The 20,448-nt window shown below is 44.6% G+C and overlaps 1 protein-coding gene across 2 annotated transcripts; it reads right to left on the bottom strand.

Moving 5' to 3' along the window:
• Positions 1 to 756: 756 nt before the first annotated feature.
• LOC110527355 (eukaryotic translation initiation factor 5B) lies at positions 757 to 20,325 on the bottom strand. 2 transcript variants are annotated; one of them, XM_036982631.1, is made up of 23 exons: positions 20,168 to 20,325; positions 16,725 to 16,847; positions 16,503 to 16,569; positions 11,222 to 11,987; positions 11,058 to 11,087; positions 9,495 to 9,709; positions 9,162 to 9,411; positions 8,978 to 9,064; positions 8,769 to 8,840; positions 8,381 to 8,679; positions 8,066 to 8,284; positions 7,386 to 7,453; positions 7,158 to 7,299; positions 6,789 to 6,920; positions 6,131 to 6,313; positions 5,723 to 5,884; positions 4,835 to 4,966; positions 4,033 to 4,164; positions 3,861 to 3,937; positions 3,566 to 3,730; positions 2,501 to 2,639; positions 2,225 to 2,386; positions 757 to 1,990 (listed from the first exon to the last, which is right to left on the bottom strand). In XM_036982631.1, exons 1-23 carry the CDS (start codon positions 20,200 to 20,202, stop codon positions 1,883 to 1,885), a joined length of 3,765 nt encoding a protein of 1,254 aa, XP_036838526.1. In that variant the 5' UTR covers positions 20,203 to 20,325; the 3' UTR covers positions 757 to 1,882. The 2 variants fall into 2 exon arrangements, with proteins under 2 accessions (XP_036838526.1, XP_036838527.1); XM_036982632.1 differs by lacking the exon at positions 11,058 to 11,087.
• Between the last annotated feature and the right edge of the window lie 123 nt (positions 20,326 to 20,448).

A 20,448-nucleotide genomic window follows, 5' to 3' on the forward strand; every position in this document is an offset into this window, starting at 1 on the left:
GTAATTATTTGCATAAGTTTGCATGAGGTAGCTGGGTCTACATCAACTATTAAAAATTGCTGTAATAATAGCTTCTTATAATACAATCCATAATATTCAATTTCAGAGTGGGCTACTGCATTTTAACGCTCAAATTATTGTATTTACTTATTCAATCGGTATTAAACTGTGTGTTAATGTGTAGAAATATACATCTTTGCGTAATACACCGTTTATTACAAGGACTACAATATTTAATTTATAGGACTACCGAATCCCACGTTAGAATGAACTGTAGCGCCCCCTGTCTGCAGAATATAAAATCTCCATTACCTTGAGGGTGATTAAATTATTATTTCTATTCAAATAGCTATTATTGCCATTTGTACAACACAATCTACATTTGCTGTGCACTATAACTGTATAGATTTGCATTAACAAAGAAAAACAACTTAACAGGGTACTAAAATACAGCCATCCACCCATTCTGCAGAAACTCATGAAATTTCATGATTTAACAGTTATTGAAAAAATAAATCAGGGAACAGGGGAACTCGACCTCACTAATAACAGCATATGAAACCAGGGGAACTCCACCTCACTAATAACAGCATATGAAACCAGGGGAACTCGACCTCACTAATAACAGCATATGAAACCAGGGGAACTCGACCTCACTAATAACAGCATATGAAACCAGGGGAACTCGACCTCACTAATAACAGCATATGAAACCAGGGGAACTCGACCTCACTAATAACAGCATATGAAACCAGGGGAAGTAGCACTTCATATTTATTTTTCATAGAATTGAATTCAATGCATATTCCATTCATACCATTATCCAAAATATACAACAAGGCAGAGGGGGCAGAGTATGCAACTTCTATAAATATGTCTTTATTGATGTAGATTTTTTATTATCTTTTACATTTTGAACTCAAGTAGAGAGAAGAGGGACCGCCTATTTTGTCACCTAGTTCATTCATGGTAAAAAAAGGTCCGTAGGCACCAGTCGAACTGCGCTGACAGGGGGGCTGGTGATGGGTGGTGGTGATGTCAGAGAGGGAGGGGCTTTTTAAAAGGACCATAAAATAACTGCATTCAAGAAAAGAGAAAACACTGACAAGGTCGTATTATTCAGACGTCTAAAACTTCTGGTAAGAATGCCTCCCCTCTCCCCTCTTCTAATTCAGGCCTTTGGCGCACAGCTCCCCTTGATCCGTGATAGATATAAAGAGTTCAGCAAACTAGCCTCCATGTTGGCAACCAACGTGTCATAACAATAAGGTTCTCATTTGCATTCTCAGTGGAATGTCATTCTCCTTGCGACTTCCGGTGCCTACATGGCACCCACGGAAACTTGTCACACCCAGTTTGCTGAATTCTGTAGATCTGTGGTTCCGGTGAGGCCTGACCCAGCATTCTTCACTCCCACTCGCCCCCCTCTCCAGTCTCACCCCAGCCTGAACACCAGAGTGATTACAGAGGGCAGGACTCCAGCAGCAGACAGATGTGGAGGGTGAGTGAGAGAGAGAGCGGCAAAATGAAAAACAAAACTCAAGATGATTCCAAACAACAGGCACGTTGGAATAGTGTGTGTGTTGATGCTGTCTAAACTGTCACTGTTAACAACAGCGGGAAATAGTTTGGTTTCTCACAGAAAAACACTGTTTCCCCTCTAAAAATACACTCCCCCACCCACCAGAGGGGAGGGGATGGGGGAGAGGGGGACACTGCACTGCTCCCAACATTTATGGATGTATGCATACGTGGGTGTGATGAACAAGTGTGTGTGTGTGTGTCTCTTTGATCAGGTGTCACATGATCAGTGGTGTGTGTGTTTGTGTGTAGGTGTGCTGCGGCCGCCTGAAGACATGAAGGTGTGTGCCCGTTCTTCCGTTCAGATGATTTCAAAAGTCTTCTTGAGCTCCATGATGAGCTGCCAGTCAGATTTGCCCATCTCGTCTCTGAACCAGTTCTTCAGGGCATCGATGGACGCTCTGGTGATCTGGAGAACAAACAAAAGACCACATTCAGAACTCCGAAGTCTCCCCATTCTCATTATGGTCCACTACTTCTAGTACAGAACCCAGTGTTGTTAGAGTTTGGGTACCTGCTGTCAGTACAATGTAACAGTGAGTACTGACAACATCTGATACACTGTGTTGACCTGAAAACCCACCACACGGTAATTTGAACTTTGAAAAGAAAAGTGTTGCCTTTCTCCTCTCTGTGACTGTACCTTGCTGACGAGGATGTCGGTGGCCTCAAAGTGTCGGCCGAACATCTTGGGTGCCTCTCCGGGGATCGGTTCGATCTTTATACAGATCTCCTGGCCCTTCTTGGCACTGTCCACCATCTTGTGGTTGATCTCAATGCTGGTCACGATGCCAATGTCCACAAACTGACAGGGAGGAAGTCAGTCAGATAATATTATTACACCGGTTTCTACGTCCTACAAAGATAGAAACAGGTCCCACAAACACACGCTGCACTCTACATATACACACACACTCACCCCCTTGCTGGGCACACAGAGTGGGGTTCCCTGTCTGAGGACCCCAGCCTCCACGTTGACTCCCATGACTATGGGGTCTCTAGAGTTGAAGATGAACTGAGGCAGGATCTTCAGCTTAGTGGGGAACACAGCAATGTGTCTGTGGAAAATGACAGAGAAAACAACTGTTAGTACACCACAAACCTACTGTCCTGTCTGGAAACCTAGCCCAGGCATACCCCATGCCTACTGTCCTGTCTGGAAACCTAGCCCAGGCATACCTCACGCCTACTGTCCTGTCTAGAAACATAGCCCAGGCATACCCCACACCTACTGTCCTGTGTAGAAACCTAGCCCAGACATACCCCACACCAACTGTCCTGTCTGGAAACCTGAACCAGGCATACCCCACGCCTACTGTCCTGTCTGGAAACCTGAACCAGGCATACCCCACGCCTACTGTCCTGTCTAGAAACCTAGCACAGACATACCCCACGCCTACTGTCCTGTCTGGAAACCTGAACCAGGCATACCCCACACCTACTGTCCTGTCTGGAAACCTAGCCCAGGCATGCCCAACACCTACTGTCCTGTCTGGAAACAGAGCCTAGGCATACCCCACGCCTACTGTCCTGTCTGGAAACCTGAACCAGGCATACCCCACGCCCACTGTCCTGCCTGGAAACCTGAACCAGGCCTACTGTCCTGTGTAGAAACCTAGCCCAGACATACCCCACGCCTACTGTCCTGTCTAGAAACCTAGCCCAGACATACCCCACGCCAACTGTCCTGTCTGGAAACCTGAACCAGGCATACCCCACGCCTACGGTCCTGTCTGGAAACCTGAACCAGGCATACCCCACACCTACTGTCCTGTCTGGAAACCTAGCCCAGGCATGCCCCACACCTACTGTCCTGTCAGGAAACCTGAACCAGACATACCCCACACCTACTGTCCTGTCTGGAAACCTAGCCCAGACAGGACAGGTGTAGCCTTCCAATGGGCTGAGTGTGGATCACTTGTGCTATGGCCTATGACAGCAAAACAAAGTTATGGTTGGTATCATGTAGTGTGTGTTCACATACTTGAACTCGTCCTGCTTGGCCTTCTTGTAGTCCTCTCTGTACTTGGTGAAGGCATCAAACAGATGGTAGATGATCTCAGCACTGAACACCCTGACCCCCAGACTATCAGCCATCTCCTGAGAGTCCCTCTCCACCTTCACATCAAACGCCAGGATCGTTGCATACCTAGAACAGGACAGCATGTATTTTTATTGTCCAGTTTACACAGATAGGGTTAATTACGCTGAGACAGTAACCAATCAAACAAATGTATGACAGGGTATAGAAAGGAGAGAAGACAGAAGAGGTCACACACTGTGGGTCATGCTCCAGCATAGTGGAAGCTTTCATCACGTCTTTCTTGTGGACTGGACCGATGTTGATGCCAGCGTACTGTTGGAGGAGACGGAAAAACATTAACCTTACAGCACAGTATCTCAATACTATATTGTAGTTTGATACGATGTGTGTGTGTGTGTGATACTCACAGGCACTTTGGACACTCGTAGGAACTCGAGCAAGGCTTCCAGGGATCCGAGAGTGGAGGCCTGGACGTACACACCCTTCTCCTCCAGCTTGATGGAGTTCAGAGTCTGTTTCAGCTCCCGCACCAGCTCATCCTGCAGGGGGATCATAACGCAGAGGATCTCAATACACTGTGTGTGTGAGTGTGTGTATGTGTACTAGTAACTAACTCAAGAGATGGAAAAAAAAGACAAGGAGAGGAAGCAGGGAGCCATTCATAACTATTGACATGTAGGTGGCAGAGGGATCCAGTCTAACACTATTGAGACACAGCCCTGTTTTCATACACAGAAGGGTTTCTTCAACTATGGATCGGGTTCCAAGTGGGTTGCGAATTATGAGATGACATCTATAATCCCACACTATTTCTTCTTCATTTGGGTGGTTGGAGGACGATTTGGGTCACAGGGTCAATTTCTCATTTGGGTTTCGAGCTGAACATTTTTAAGAACCTCTGATACACAGTACATTATAAACTGGGTGGTTCGAGCTCTGAATGCTGATTGGCCGAAAGCTGTGGTATATCAGACCATATACCCAGGGTATGACAAAACATTTATTTTTACTGTTCTAATTACGTTGGTAACCAGTTTATAATAGCAATAAGGCACCTCAAGGGTTTCTGGTATATTGCCAATATACCACGGCTAAGGCTGTATCCAGGCACTCTGCGTTGCATCGTGCTTAAGAACAGCCCTTAGCCGTGGTACATTGGCCATATACCACACCCACTCGGGCCTTATTGCTTAAATGTGCCAGTCTCACCCTGAGCACCGCCACCTCATCCTCCTTGTGGGCCACCAGCAGGGGGAGCCCTGCCAGGGTCTTCTCCAGATCTTTCCCCAGGATCTTCACTCCCTGGGCCGTACACACCTCCTTATGCTTCTCATACTGGTTCTAAAGAGGACAGGGGGTCAGATCATTCATTAATACTACCTACTGGTTCTAAAGAGGACAGGGGTCAGATCATTCATTAATACTACCTACTGGTTCTAAAGAGGACAGGGGGTCAGATCATTCATTAATACTACCTACTGGTTCTAAAGAGGACAGGGGGTCAGATCATTCATTAATACTACCTACTGGTTCTAAAGAGGACAGGGGGTCAGATCATTCATTAATACTACCTACTGGTTCTAAAGAGGACAGGGGGTCAGATCATTCATTAATACTACCTACTGGTTCTAAAGAGGACAGGGGGTCAGATCATTCATTAATACTACCTACTGGTTCTAAAGAGGACAGGGGGTCAGATCATTCATTAATACTACACACAGATCATCATTACTAGTGAAATGCAGTGAAATGTGTTGTTTTACAGGGTCAGCCATTGTAGTACGGCGCCCCTTGCTCAAAGGCACAGACAGATTTTACACGTTGTCAGTTTGGGTATTCCAACCAGCGACTTTTCGGGTTACTGGCCCAATGCTCTAACCGCTAGACTACCTGCTGCTAATTCTAACTTCCACCGTCAAATTATCGCTTAGTCTGCCATTGACATCAGTGAATGATTTAGTGAAAATGAGACGTGGAAGTTAGGATTAACCCCTAGCCAAGTCATGGACAGTATGACATTCCTGTTGAAATCAGGTCAGAACTGTCTGCTGCTCCTACAAGTGCTCTTTAAAATAAACATAAACATTTCCTCCATACCTTGACCCTGAGCTCCTTCATGGGTGGAGGCAGCAGCAGCCCCCTGATCTGGGTGACGATGGGTCCCTCCACCCCCGGTACGATGACGGTCATGCCCTCCCGGAGAACCCCGTTGATCAGGATCACGTCTATAGTGGTGCCCATACCAGGCAGGGCTTTCACCTGACGATGGACAGGGACACATGTTGAGTTTAATACAGCATTAAGTGTTAGATGACGCAATGGTAATAACACTGACGCAACGGCAATGACACTGACGTAACGGTAATGACACTGACGTAACGGTAGTGCGACTGGTGTAACGGAAGTTACCCTAAAATAACAGCAATCTAACCGTGACAACAAAAGGGAGGATTATTCTTCCTCATCCCCATAAACTGTGACAGTAATGTAGTAATTGTCCCTCACCTCCATGACCTGAGCCCTGAGCTCGTCGCAGTGTGCCAAGCGTCGTGCCAGCATGGTCTGGGTGAGCTCCACCAGCAGAGCGATCAGGTTGCCCATGCCGTCCCCGGAGTGGGCCGAGGTGGGCACCAGAGACACAAAGGTCCTCGGGTCCTTGTTCTCATGGAAGAGAGCTGCGTTCAGACCCTGTACGAATACACAATCAAATCAAAGTTCATTGGTCGCATACGCAGATTTGTAGATGTTAAGATGCAGTGAAATGCTTATCTTTCTAGCTCTACCAGTGAAGTCCTGTCTAACACAATAACAACATACAAATTAAATGCAGATATATCAGAACGAGCAATGTCAGAGACCAGAATATAAATATATATATATACACATATAATAGTGTGTATAGACAGTATATCAACAGAAAAGGTGTGTACAGCAGTAGTGATATAGGATGAATCTTGACTAGAATACAGTATATACATATGAAGTGTGTAAAACAGTAGGTGAACGTCATTAAAGTGACTAGTGTTCCATGTCTATGTACATAAGGCAAAACTCTCTCAGGTGCAGGGTCACTCAGGGTTCACACAATAGGTGCATCGCAATAGTGAAAAGTGCTGTCAACGCCAAAACTCTTTCCCCCTCCGTTGTTCATATAGTTAGTGACCTGCTGGGCGAACTCCACGATGACAGCTTTGGCCCTCTCGTCAAACTCATCCTTGGTGTTCTTCTTCTGCTTCTTCAGTGTGGCCACCACGTCTGTGTCCGGACTCTTCTTCCAGTCGTACAGACGGTCAATCTGGAGTAGACATAGAAATGGAACGAATAGAAGGGACAAAAATACACGTCACATGGATGGGCAACCAACTAACTACTTGTGAAAAAAATAAAATACTTCCGCAAGCTATTGTAACCTGATAGCTTTATTCCCAGTGAATTGTGGGCCATTGAGTGCCTTTAATACATGCAAGTCCTCTACTAGACATCTATCCATCCCAGAGGTAAGCTATGAGCATGTCTGACCAGACAGACTGACCTTGTTAAGTGCTACAATGAAGGGACACTTCTTCTCCTTGAGCAGGTTGATGGACTCCAGGGTCTGAGGCTCCAGGCCGTGCATGATGTCCACCACCAGGATGGCTATGTCACACAGAGAGCTGCCCCGGTTCCTCAGGTTACTGGACACACAGACAGACGAGCGAGACGCAGTCAGGACAAACACATTTAGGGCAGTGGACACACATTTTTCTGAATGAGGGTTTACCTGAAAGACTCGTGGCCTGGGGTGTCGATGATCAGCATTCCTGGGATTTTAATGGCCTCGTTGTTGAACTGAAGAGGAAACAATGAAATGATTAAAGAGCCATTAGACACCAACTATTTATTCAAATCCAATGCCATACAAACAATATTAGGAACACCTGCTCTTTCCATGGCAGACTGACCAGGTGAATCCAGGGGAAAGCTATGATCCCTTATTGATGTCACTTGTTAAATCCAATTCAATCAGTGTAGATGAAGGGGAGGAGACAGGTTAAAGAAGGATTTTTTTCAGAGGGTGAATGGACAAGACAAAACATTGAATTGCCTTTGAACAGGGTCTGGTAGTAGGTGTCAGGCGCACCGGTTTGAGTGTGTCAAGAACTGCAACGCTGCAGTGTTTTTCACATTCAACAGTTTCCTGTGTGTATCAAGAATGGTCCATCACCCAATGGCCATACAGCCAACTTGACAACTGTGAAGAATAGGAGTCAACATTGGCCAGCATTCCTGTGGAACACTTTTGACACTGTAGAGTCCATGCCACGACAAATTGAGACTGTTCTGAGGGCAAAAGGGGGTACAACTCAATATTAGGAAGGTGTTCCTAATGTTTTGTACACTCAGTGTACGGTCACTGTATGGCTGGGTCTGAGCTGAAGGGAGAGGAGCAGCAGTACTCACGTTCTTCACCATCTTGGTCTGCTCTACGATGGCCTCCAGCGGTACGTTAGTGGCTCCGATCTGTTGGGTGATCCCTCCTGCCTCTCCGTCCTGTACGTGTGTATGCCTCAGCTTGTCCAGGATCTTGGTCTTGCCTGTGTCTACGTGGCCCAGTACACAGACGACAGGGGAGCGGAGCTTGTCCAGGTTTATGTTCTTTATGTTCTCTGCTCGCCGTTTCTACACAGGAGGAGCACAGAGGGAACAACATTACACTTCCCTACCATTTAGCAATGTTGATAGGATGTGTGTTTGTGAGTAAATGTGTGAGACTACCTCAATACGCTTCTTGGCCTTGTCGTAGATCCGCTCCTCTTTAGTGCGATCGTCATCTGAGTCGCTGTCACTACTGGACTCTGAGCTCTCCTTCACTCCCTTCCTCTTAGTGGCTGGGGCCTGCTGCGTTGTGTGAGGCTGACTCTCCTTCTCTTCCTCCTCACTGTCCTCCTCTTCGTCATCCTCTTCCTCCTCGTCCTCTTCCTCGTCGTCCTCCTCTTCCTCCGGCTGTGACGAGGGTTTCTGTTGGGGCTGCTTTGGTGTCTCTGGCTTCACCTCAATGTGGACCGTCTTCAGCTCTGTAGAGGGAGAAGAGACGTTATGTGAGGTGTAAGCCACCAAGCCTTTGGGAGATATTGCTAAAAACCTAAAGTCTGTCCTGTCTTACCTTTGTCCTGATCGATGGTCTCAGCGATAGCCTCCCAGTCATCAACTGCAGACTCAGCTTTCTGCTCTACCTCTGGGGGGAGGGACAGGAAGACATGACACAAAATGTGACTGAGGCAATGAAAGTTGTCTGGCGTTACACCCAGATCTGGACAACAAGCGGAGGACATTAAGGCAGGCTCCGTCTCCAAGATCTATGGTCCATTTTACCTGCTGCTACTTTGGGAGTTTCCACTGCCATCTGTGAGATGATTGGCTCTGCCATCTCCGACGTGGGTGACATGACCTCTGAGATCTCTGACCGGGGAAGAGGAGGAATGAGGGACGAGGCACAAACAGATAGATGACTTTGCAGTTGGACATGTATTTGATGTGGATTGGAAGAGGCTGTTACCTTCAGGGGTCTGTGCTTGTTGGGGCTTCTTTTTCCTCTTGTCTCCGTACACTGGCTTCTTCTTTGGCACCGAGTCGTCTTTGGATGGCACTTCAATACCCTGGGCCTTCAGGAGTTCAAGTGTGGCCTCTGCCCGGGCCCGGGCCTCTTTCTGGGCTTTGGTCAGCAGTTTGCCCTCCTTCTTCAGCCTCTCCTTCCTCTCTTTCTCCTTCTGTTTCTTCTTCTCCTTGCGCTCCTGTTCCAGACGCTCCTGTAGGTGTTACATTGAAGAGGTCAGTGGGTAAGAGGTCAGTGTGTGTGTGTATACAGTGTGTGCGTGTGTGTGTGTTTAACCTGCTCCAGTCTCTGAGCCTCCTGCTCTTCCAGGCGACGCAGGTTCTCCTCTTCCTCCTTCTTGGCGCGCTCCTCTTCCTCCTTCATGTGAGCCAGAGCCTCCTGCATGGCTTTCACTGTGGCCTTGCTGGGTCCCTTCTTCTTCTCCTCTTTCTCCTTGTCCCCCTTCTTCTTCTTCTTGTCTTTCTTGCCCTTCTTGTCTACCCCTTCCTCTTCTGAAGTAACAAAAATACCCCAGACAGAAATCAGTCATATTGCATGTAACTGCACAGTAACGCCACTTAACTACTTTGAAAACATTACCATTGGGTTCATTCATTGTTTCCACCACATCGGCAGCTAATGGGTACAGAATTAAGATGAGTAGACTTCTACTATTGTAACTGCATGCAACTACACATTAACCTGTTGAGTGTAGGGGGCAGTATTTTGATGTTTGGATGAAAAACGTACCCAAATGAAACTGCCTATTTCTCAGGCCCAGAAGCTAGAATATGCATATAATTGTCAGATTTAGATAGAAAACACTCTAAAGTTTCCAAAACTGTCAAAATATTGTCTGTGAGTATAACAGAACTGATATTGCAGGCGAAAACCTGAGGAAAATGCTACCAGGAAGTGCCTCTTTTTTTGAAAGCTCCCTGTTCCATTGCATGCCTTCCCTCCATTTAAAGGGATATCAACCAGATTCCTTTCCCTATGGCTTCCACATGGTGTGAACAGTCTTTAGACATAGTTTCAGTCTTTTATTCTGAAAAATGAGTGAGAACGATCACATCGCGTCAGTGGATGGCTGGATGCCAGCAGAGTTTTGCATCCGCAACAGCTTGGAGCAGACATTTTCTCTCGCTCTCTCCTATTGAAAAAGCTACGGTCAGGGTGAAATATTATCAATTATTTATTGTAAAAACAACTTGAGGATTGCTTATAAAAAACATTTGACATGTTTCTACGAACTTTACGGCTACTATTTGGAATTTTCGTCTGCCCGTCATGACCTGCACGAGCCTGTGGATTTCTGAACAAAACGCGCCAACCAAATGGAGGTTTTTGGATATAAAAATAATCTTTATCGAACAAAAGGAACATTTATTGTGTAACTGGGAGTCTCTGGGAGTGCAAACATCCGAAGATCATCAAAGGTAAGCGATTCATTTTTATTGCTTTTCTGACTTTCGTGAGCAATCTACTTTGCTGCTAGCTGTTTGTAATGTTTTGTCTGCTGAGACAGATGTCCTCACATAAACGCTTGGTTTGCTTTCGCTGTAAAGCTTTTTTGAAATCTGACAAACCAGGTGGATTAGCTACGCTGTGTTTTGCTATATTGCACTTGTGATTTCATGAAAATTAAATATTTTTTGCAATTTAATTTGAATTTGGCACTCTGCCAAATGATGTTGACGAAAATGATCCCGCTAACGGGATGGGTGCGCCAAGAAGTTAACAACACGTGTATTAGTATGTATTATGGATCCCCATTAGATGCTCTTCCTGGGGTCCAGCAAAATTAAGGCATGTAACAAGCTACCTTGAAGTAGAAATCTGTTTGTTTCCTTCTCTTACCATTAATTGCTTCAAGCACCTCATCGGCAGCTAATGGGTACAGATAAGCATTTACACATTCTTAAAATGAAAGTAGTTCCTACATGGCATATGGGCAACTCATTGTAAAGTGTCGCCGTTTAGGCTGTGGAATGGATACAATATAAACCAATTGTAAATCTCACCCTCTCCTTGAGGATCAGCCCCTTCCTGATCTTCAATCTCTGCTGCTGCCTCCGTCTCTGCTGCTGGGGTTGGGGCTGCTGCTGGGGTTGGGGCTGCTGCTGGGGCTGCTGCTGGGGCCACCGCTGGCTCACTCTTCTTCCCTACCTCTTTCTCTTTCTTAGGCACTGCTGCAACCTCAATACTCCCCTCTTTCTCCTCCTCCTTCTCCTTCTGCTTCTTCAGCTTAGCCCTGTCCTCCTCTTTCTTCTTGCGGTCTCTGTCCTTCTTCTCTGCCTTCTTCTGAGCTGCCGTCTTCATCTTGAAGGTTCCCTCCTCCTCTTCCTCTTCTTCACTGTCTGCCTTGGCTTTGCCCTTCTTCTTCTTGCCTTTCTTTCCTGCCTGCGATGCGTCAAAAGAGTCGTCATCATCTGAATCATCCTCCCCTCCCCCCTCTCCTTTCCTCGCACCTCCATCATCGTCCTCCTCTTCCTCGTCCGAGGCCTCCTTGTGGCCTCCTTTCTTCCCTGCCTTGGGTTTCCTCCGGGTCCGTGAGGCGTCGTCCTCCGAGTCTGAGCCAGCAGCAGCAGCAGCAGCGGGGGCAGCAGACGTCTTCTTGTCCTTCTGCTTGTCTTCGTCTTCCACGTCACCCGTACCAGAAACCTCTTCGTCGTCCCTGTCGTCATCCTCCAGGCTGGCTCGCTTGCCCTTCCGCGTCTTCTTCTTCTCCGCTTTGGTGGGCGGCGGGGGCTCGACGGCACTCTCGGGGTCGTCTGTGGCGTCTGGTTTCTGTGGATTGCGGAAGTGATGAGTACTCCATAGAAGCATGTGCTTTGCCAAACAGGGTCATTACATAAGCAGATTAGCATTGGGCTATAGCCTGGTATAGGGTCATTACATAAGCAGATTAGCATTGGGCTATTAGCCCAGGGTTTCCGGTTAGAAAATGTGGCGCCAGACATGACTGGACCCATAGGACTATGCATTGGGTGCATACCCTGAGGCATCCACTCACATGCCCAGAATAACAGTCATCACATTTAGATTATGGGAATTCATTTTAACAGAACATGCAAGTCAAGGATGCAGTGACCTGTGTCCTTCTTACCGCGCACATTGAAGATGTTAGAATATCTGTCCACATGAAGTTTTCCTCAGCCAACAAGACGAGTGACGAACAGCAAATATAGGAAGCGAGTTTCAAGTTTGGGGAAGCTATTTTTCCCAGGAAAAATGCACCTTTATAATAAAGCATTCCATGAATCATCGCATTAGCAGACTTATAGTGGGGCAAAAAAGTATTTAGTCAGCCACCAATTGTGCAAGTTCTCCCACTTAAAAAGATGAGAGAGGCCTGTAATTTTCATCATAGGTACACTTCAACTATGACAAACAAAATGAGAAAAAAAATCCAGAAAATCACATTGTAGGATTTTTAATGAATTTATTTGCAAATTATGGGGGAAAACAAGTATTTGGTGAATAACAAAAGTTTATCTCAATACTTTAGTGTACCCTTTGTTGGCAATGACAGATGTCAAATGTTTTCTGTAAGTCTTCAAAAGGTTTTCACACACTGTTGCTGGTATTTTGGCCCATTCCTCCATGAAGATCTCCTCTAGAGCAGTGATGTTTTGGGGCTGTTGCTGGGCAACACAGACTTTCAACTCCCTCCAAAGATTTTCTATGGGGTTGAGATCTGGAGACTGGCTAGGCCACTCCAGGACCTTGAAATGCTTCTTACGAAGCCACTCCTTCGTTGCCCGGGCGGGAGTGTTTGGGAACATTGTCATGCTGAAAGACCCAGCCACGTTTCATCTGCAATGCCCTTGCTGATGGAAGGAGGTTTTCACTCAAAATCTCACGATACATGGCCCCATTCATTCTTTCCTTTACACGGATCAGTCGTCCTGGTCCCTTTGAAGAAAAACAGCCCCAAAGCATGATGTTTCCACCCCCATGCTTCACAGTAGGTATGGTGTTCTTTGGATGCAACTCAGCATTCTTTGTCCTCCAAACACGACGAGTTGAGTTTTTACCAAAAAGTTATATTTTGGTTTGATCTGACCATATGACATTCTCCCAATCTTCTTCTGGATCATCCAAATGCTCTCTAGCAAACTTCAGACGGGACTGGACATGTACTGGCTTAAGCAGGGGGACACGTCTGGCACTGCAGGATTTGAGTCCCTGGCGGCGTAGTGTGTTACTGATGGTAGGCTTTGTTACTTTGGTCACAGCTCTCTGCAGGTCATTCACTAGGTCCCCTCGTGTGGTTCTGGGATTTTTGCTCACCGTTCTTGTGATCATTTTGACCCCACGGGGTGAGATCTTGCATGGAGCCCCAGATCGAGGGAGATTGTCAGTGGTCTTGTATGTCTTCCATTTCCTAATAATTGCTCCCACACTTGATTTCTTCAAACCAAGCTGCTTACCTATTTCAGATTCAGTCTTCCCAGCCTGGTGCAGGTCTACAATTTTGTTTCTGGTGTCCTTTGACAGCTCTTTGGTCTTGGCCATAGTGGAGTTTGGAGTATGACTGTTTGAGGTTGTGGACAGGTGTCTTTTATACTGATAACAAGTTCAAACAGGTGCCATTAATACAGGTAATGAGTGGAGGACAGAGGAGCCTCTTAAAGAAGAAGTCACAGGTCTGTGAGAGCCAGAACTCTTGCTTGTTTGTAGGTGACCAAATAATTATTTTCCACCATAATTTGCAAATAAATTCATAAAAAATCCTACAATGTGATTTTCTGGATTTTTTTTCTTCTCATTTTGTCTGTCATAGTTGAAGTGTACCTATGATGAAAATTACAGGCCTCTCATCTTTTTAAGTGGGAGAACTTGCACAATTGGTGGCTGACTAAATACTTTTTTGCCCCACTGTATATAAGATAACCTACTATTCTTAAGGAGTAAATCGGACAGTCAACATTTTGATAAATAATATAACTCAATCACTGTTCGCAAAAAAGACTGTTCAATGCGGAGCTCGTATAGAGTAGAGGCCTCGTCTATATCAGATACGCTTTTTTCTTTCTGTGCACGTAAAAAAAACTTGGCCTTTTATAAAAACACATTTCATGCAATTCTACTACACTTTATATGACTGCAGACATTAGCAGAATCTTTTTTTAAATGACAAATGACAGGGTAGCCTACTCTGCTGACACGGACAAACAGATCAATAAAACAACGTTGTCCATAGAATAGGTCTACCAGAAGGGGTGACAGAATATGAAATTATAGTCCAGAAAACAAACTATTAAGTGACACTGACACGACAATGATAGAGAGTGAATATGAGCAAAGCACACTCAATGGGGATATGGCCGATGTCTCTGCTGGTGCCAATAAGATAGGCTATAGGCCTACTGTTGTTCGCTCAATTGAGTCTTTTCATTGTCTTCTCTATACAGCAATAGACATGCATCTTTCCAAACCATATTTTCCCATGATTGAATTTGGAAATATTCCGATAAGCCTGGCTGCGCCTCTTTTCATTGACAGTTATAACTCAACAATAATCTATTTGGCATTTGCCACGTGTGCTGCCTTTCCTTATTTCTTTCTGTATAGACAGGAGTAGGCTAATTAGGGTATAGCATTTTAAATGTACTTAGGGAAACCATAGCATTCCCTAGCCTTATCACTGTGCATGAGCCTGTCAATCTACTATCCCCCATAGTAGAAAAGTTGACCTATTCTATTGGTCAGTTTGTTGAGATGGAAAGAGTCCAAACAGACTCTGGGACAGTTGTAGGACGATAGATCCCAAATTCATACAACCAGTAGGCCTCGGATTGATAAAACATACTTTAAAAAGCAACGAGTCGGGCGCAACAGATCAGAACATTTAGTTTAAATGTTTATAAAATATTATTTTTTAAGATTATTAAGTCAGCAATGTACACAAGGCAGTAGGCGGGAATGTGCATTTGGCTACCGGACAATGAAAGACAGTTGATAACCAATAGAAAACAAGATAAATAGTCTACTGGTTTCAATGGCATATGGAAGTCTGAATAAAATATTTGCCTCCACGTATATGTTCGGATTCTGCCTAGTCGACTTTGAAGCAAGGTAAAACACGCCCCATAATATGTAGTAAAACACGCCCCATAATATGTAGTAAAACACGCCCCATAATATGTAGTAAAACACGCCCCATAATATGTAGTAAAACACGCCCCATAATATGTAGTAAAACACGCCCCATAATATGTAGTAAAACACGCCCCATAATATGTAGTAAAACACGCCCCATAATATGTAGTAAAACACGCCCCATAATATGTAGTAAAACACGCCCCATAATATGTAGTAAAACACGCCCCATAATATGTAGTAAAACACGCCCCATAATATGTAGTAAAACACGCCCCATAATATGTAGAAAAACACGCCCCATAATATGTAGTAAAACACGCCCCATAATATGTAGTAAAACACGCCCCATAATATGTAGTAAAACACACCCCATAATATGTAGTAAAACACGCCCCATAATATGTAGTAAAACACGCCCCATAATATGTAGAAAAACACGCCCCATAATATGTAGTAAAACACGCCCCATAATATGTAGTAAAACACGCCCCATAATATGTAGTAAAACACGCCCCATAATATGTAGAAAAACACGCCCCATAATATGTAGTAAAACACGCCCCATAATATGTAGAAAAACACGCCCCATAATATGTAGTAAAACACGCCCCATAATATGTAGTAAAACACGCCCCATAATATGTAGTAAAACACGCCCCATAATATGTAGTAAAACGTTGAGGGTTCAAACAATTGAGTAGCTATACGTTTTCAAAATGCATACTGCCTCCAGCTCAATGCAAAGAGATGTGTGACGCCTGTGATGAAGCCTGCCTTCCGTTTCCTGCGCATTTGAATGTCGAATGGGAAGCACGCTTCAATTACCAGTAGAGAAATAAAAAAATAGCAGGTATTTTTAATTGTGGCCACAAAAATGTTTTCATCACACGATTGCATTTACAATTGTTGTGCAATGATTGGGTTTATAAAAGCTCTGTCTGACAGATGATGCTAATTAACCCATAGAAAAAATAAGCATGAACGGTCAAATGTATTTACATTAATTGGTATTTCCGTCAATGGGCTAAAATGCATTATCAGCTTTTCTAATTTATTTTTTTAAGCCGGCTATTACTGGCAAACGGAAACCCTATTATAACCTGGTATAGGGTCATTACATATGCAGATTAGCATTGGGCTATAGCCTGGTATAAGGTCATTGCATATGAAGATTAGCATATGGCTACACTTCACCTTGCTGCCTTTAGCTCCTGTGGTTTCAAGAGACAGTTCCTCCAGCTCCTTCAGGATGTCGTCTTCACTGTTAAAGATCAAATCATTATGATCAATACACAGTAGGCTGCAAAGTCCAAGGCAAATGTAGAAATATTTCCCTCCAACAGTTGGTTCTTATTTCCATAATTATTTTAAAATGGAGCGTTCATTACTGTCGAAGAGAGAGAAATAAAGACTTACTCAAAATCATCTTTCTTTTTGTCTTTCTTCTTCTTGGCCTTTCCTTTACCTTGCTCCTTGGAGGCTCCCGCTCCTTCGATTTCTGCTGCTAGGGCGTCAAGGTCGATACCACCGTCTTTGGCACTGAAACAAAGTTATGCAAATCACATATGATGCACATTACACATGGTAAAAGACAGCATTATCAAGCATAGCTGGGAACCACATGCTTCTTTCTCCATGCAGATTTCAGCCATATGCTATGTTACAAAAAATTCAGGCTTACAGGCTGACTACACCTCTCTCGTCACGTGAGCGAGCATGCAAAATAAATGTAGAAATCTATGTTATTCAATTATCGCGCCAACGAGCGTCTGCGTTGCCAAGGGATAAAATAGAAGTAAGTTCTATTTGTGACGCAGATCGCGCTGCAACTCCTGCCTCTCCCATCTCCCTAATTGGTTTACAGAAGCAGATACCCACGTGCCATCTCCTCATTGGTTATACCCACGAGGGTGACTGAAAGACGAACGAGGTCAGTGGCGGTAATGCACCTAATTTTTAAAAGTTGCCAATCGCATTATAAAGTCAAGAGAAGAAAAGGCCTAGAAGGAGGAGAGATGACTAGAAAAGATTCAGTTGACCGTTTTATGTGTAGATTAATTGGCGGAGTAGAAAACCTTGTGCATTTCAGGTAAAATGCCAACTGAATGTTTACATCCCAGGACAAATTAGCTAGCAACAGCAAGCTAGCTAAAAAGGACTAATTAGATAGCATGTGTAAGCTAGCTTGCTAGCTAAATTGCCATAAATGTTTCATGCTTTTCGACCTGTCCCCAAATTAATATAATTGGTTCAGAGTACTGTTTTGATATTTTAACCTTTGTGTCGTGATCGCGTTTGGTGTGGGGGGACAAAATAAATTTATGCACGATGGCACACGCGCGTAGCCGGTTTGGGTTCCGTGTTAGCAGCAAAATGATACAAACTTTTACTAATGAATGTGTGGTATTTCAAATATTTGCAGCCCTGATCCAATTAGCACATTTCACGCAAATATGATTTTCATATCCAGTCCAACAAAAAGACAGACCCAGTCAGTCAGTCAGTCTGACAAAAAGACAGACCCAGTCAGTCAGTCAGTCCGACAAAAAGACAGACCCAGTCAGTCAGTCAGTCTGACAAAAAGACAGACCCAGTCAGTCAGTCAGTCCGACAAAAAGACAGACCCAGTCAGTCAGTCATTCCGACAAAAAGACAGACCCAGTCAGTCAGTCATTCCGACAAAAGACAGACCCAGTCAGTCAGTCATTCCGACAAAAGACAGACCCAGTCAGTTATTCTGACAATAGACAGACCCAGTCAGTCATTCCGACAAAAGACAAACCCAGTCAGTCATTCCGACCAAGACAGACCCAGTCAATCATTCCGACCAAGACAAACCCAGTCAACAGAAAATGTTGACAGATTTGAAGGCTTTACTGCGGTCCTAAAATGACTCGCTGGTGGCCACAAATCAACCCTGACAGTGGGAAGTGTGCATCCAACAAGAACAACACCACCACCTGAATGGCAGCTGCACACTTGACACTGTTATGCCTTCAGTCCCAAAAAAATGCAAAACTAATTCTAGACCTTCAGTCTTATGTCAGATGGGTGAAAAGGAAAAGCAAAAATGAAAGACAAACAACGTCAGTCCCTAACCTGTAATGACCATTATGATCATCTCAACTACTAACCATCCACACCACAATAACCTTACCTGAAGCAGCACATGGATCTTTGAGACTAAAAGCCCTACGTTTGCTCAGCTTCAGACTTTATACAGAGGGTGAGGCTAACCTCCTTGCATGCCTGTTGCATCAGCAGTGGAAAACACCTCTATGTTAGAATGAACAGGGCCCAACCCCGGGTGAAACACACAGGGTACACAGTGCAGACACTCTTGCCTCTGGGTAATAAAATCATGAAGAAACAGCTGATAGACAGAATGTTGATGGAGTTATCCTGTTCTATCAATGTTATTCCTTTCACTTATTTACCTGTAATAACTACTATGAATATTGCTTATATACAAGTGCCTTTAGGGTTAGGGGCTAGTGGTTGTTTCTGGACCAGACCTGTAATAGTTGTTGGTTATGGGGAACAGAGGATCATAGTTAATCAAGCTTTAATATCCTTCCGCCATTGCTGTTCAGCGCCATCTTTAGCCCTGGCCTGGTATCATCTTGACCTCACAGCAGAGTTGACTGGAGCAGGAGCAGGCTGCAGATCAGCAGTATACAGTACAGGGGGTGAGAGCTCACCATCACGGCAGGTCAGTCAATATATATCCCTCAATAATCAACTTAAATGCCAGCACGACACTTAGCCTACTGTCGCTCTGTCTATTATCTGTCAAGGCTCATTCCCACAGTCAAAAGCAGACACCTGGTCATGACTTACAAAGGGTGGATAAGAGTGCCTATTGCAAGTAGCGAGTGTAGATTTGTGCACTTGGCAGACACGCATCCGTTGTAGGGCTATGTCGTAATAAGACGTGAGTCAGTGTCAATTGACATCTCTATTCAGGAATGCATCATAATATATGAACAACAACATTGGTTAAGACTTTTGGTCGTAAAGCCTAATACTTGGCAATGGAAATAGCATATATATTCTAGCCATTGAGATCAGTATACTGCTTTATTCTGAAGCACCCCCCCTCCCCCCCAAACCGAGGACAACAACAAATCTCTAACTGGGGTATCAATCGCAAATGACCATGTTTACTCACACGGGGTAACAGCCATTGGATGGATACTCAAGCCATAGAGGCGACAGTTGGGACAATGAATGAGGGCCCTTTCTGACAGCACAATGAAAAGGGATGATGTTGCAGGCATGGGGCATAGCCAGGCTGGAGGTCCTCACTTGTGTTGTCAGTGACTCAAAGATTCAGCAATAGTTCGCTGACAATGTCCTCCTAGAATTGCATCATGTATAGCTAGTTATCTGCGTTTCCCTATTAGTGGACGAGCAAGCTAGCTAAGTTAGATAGCTCACGAGCTAATGTAAATTAACTTCATTATGTGACTGCATGGAGTCTGGCTAGCTGGTAGTAGGATGCCAATGTAGCTGCATAACATATGCTAGCTAATAGCGAGAATAATAGGTTTCATGTCTCTGTTGTTCAGCATCAAGTGTGTTTATACAAGATATAAATTGGTTAATTCATTGTCAATATGAAAGGTAGAAAACAAGTGCGCGAGGATAACGTTAGCTTATGAATAAGCCCGAGACGGGAGGCCTAGCCAAGGCAATCTGCCGCCACATGAAACTCATGGCTTCAGTATCATGCTAATGCTAGCCAGCTCAGCCTGTCCGACTAACGTTAGCTAGCTAACAGTTATAGTCATAGAAGTCTGTTGCATACATCACAACTTTCTCAAATCGTATGACACACGGGCCACACTATCATGTACCTGTCATCGCCTGACTTTTTCTGTTTCTTCCCCATTCTCCTTGTTTTTATTTTTATCCACAATGTTCAGCCTCGTTGTTCGCCGATACAGCACATATGGTTGGTCCAATGGGGGTTGTTCACACATCCTGCGCAGTTGCAGAGCGTTTTCTATTGCCTGTACTGAAGTGAAGGGCATCTTCACTGCGCAAACTGCGCAGGTATATTGGAATAACACATTATTAATAGTATTAGTATTGTGACAGATGTAAAGAAAAGTGTTGTTTTACAGGGTCAGCCAGT

Source organism: Oncorhynchus mykiss, chromosome 7 (genome assembly GCF_013265735.2).
Source record: "Oncorhynchus mykiss isolate Arlee chromosome 7, USDA_OmykA_1.1, whole genome shotgun sequence".
Classification (NCBI taxonomy): Eukaryota; Metazoa; Chordata; class Actinopteri; order Salmoniformes; family Salmonidae; genus Oncorhynchus; species Oncorhynchus mykiss.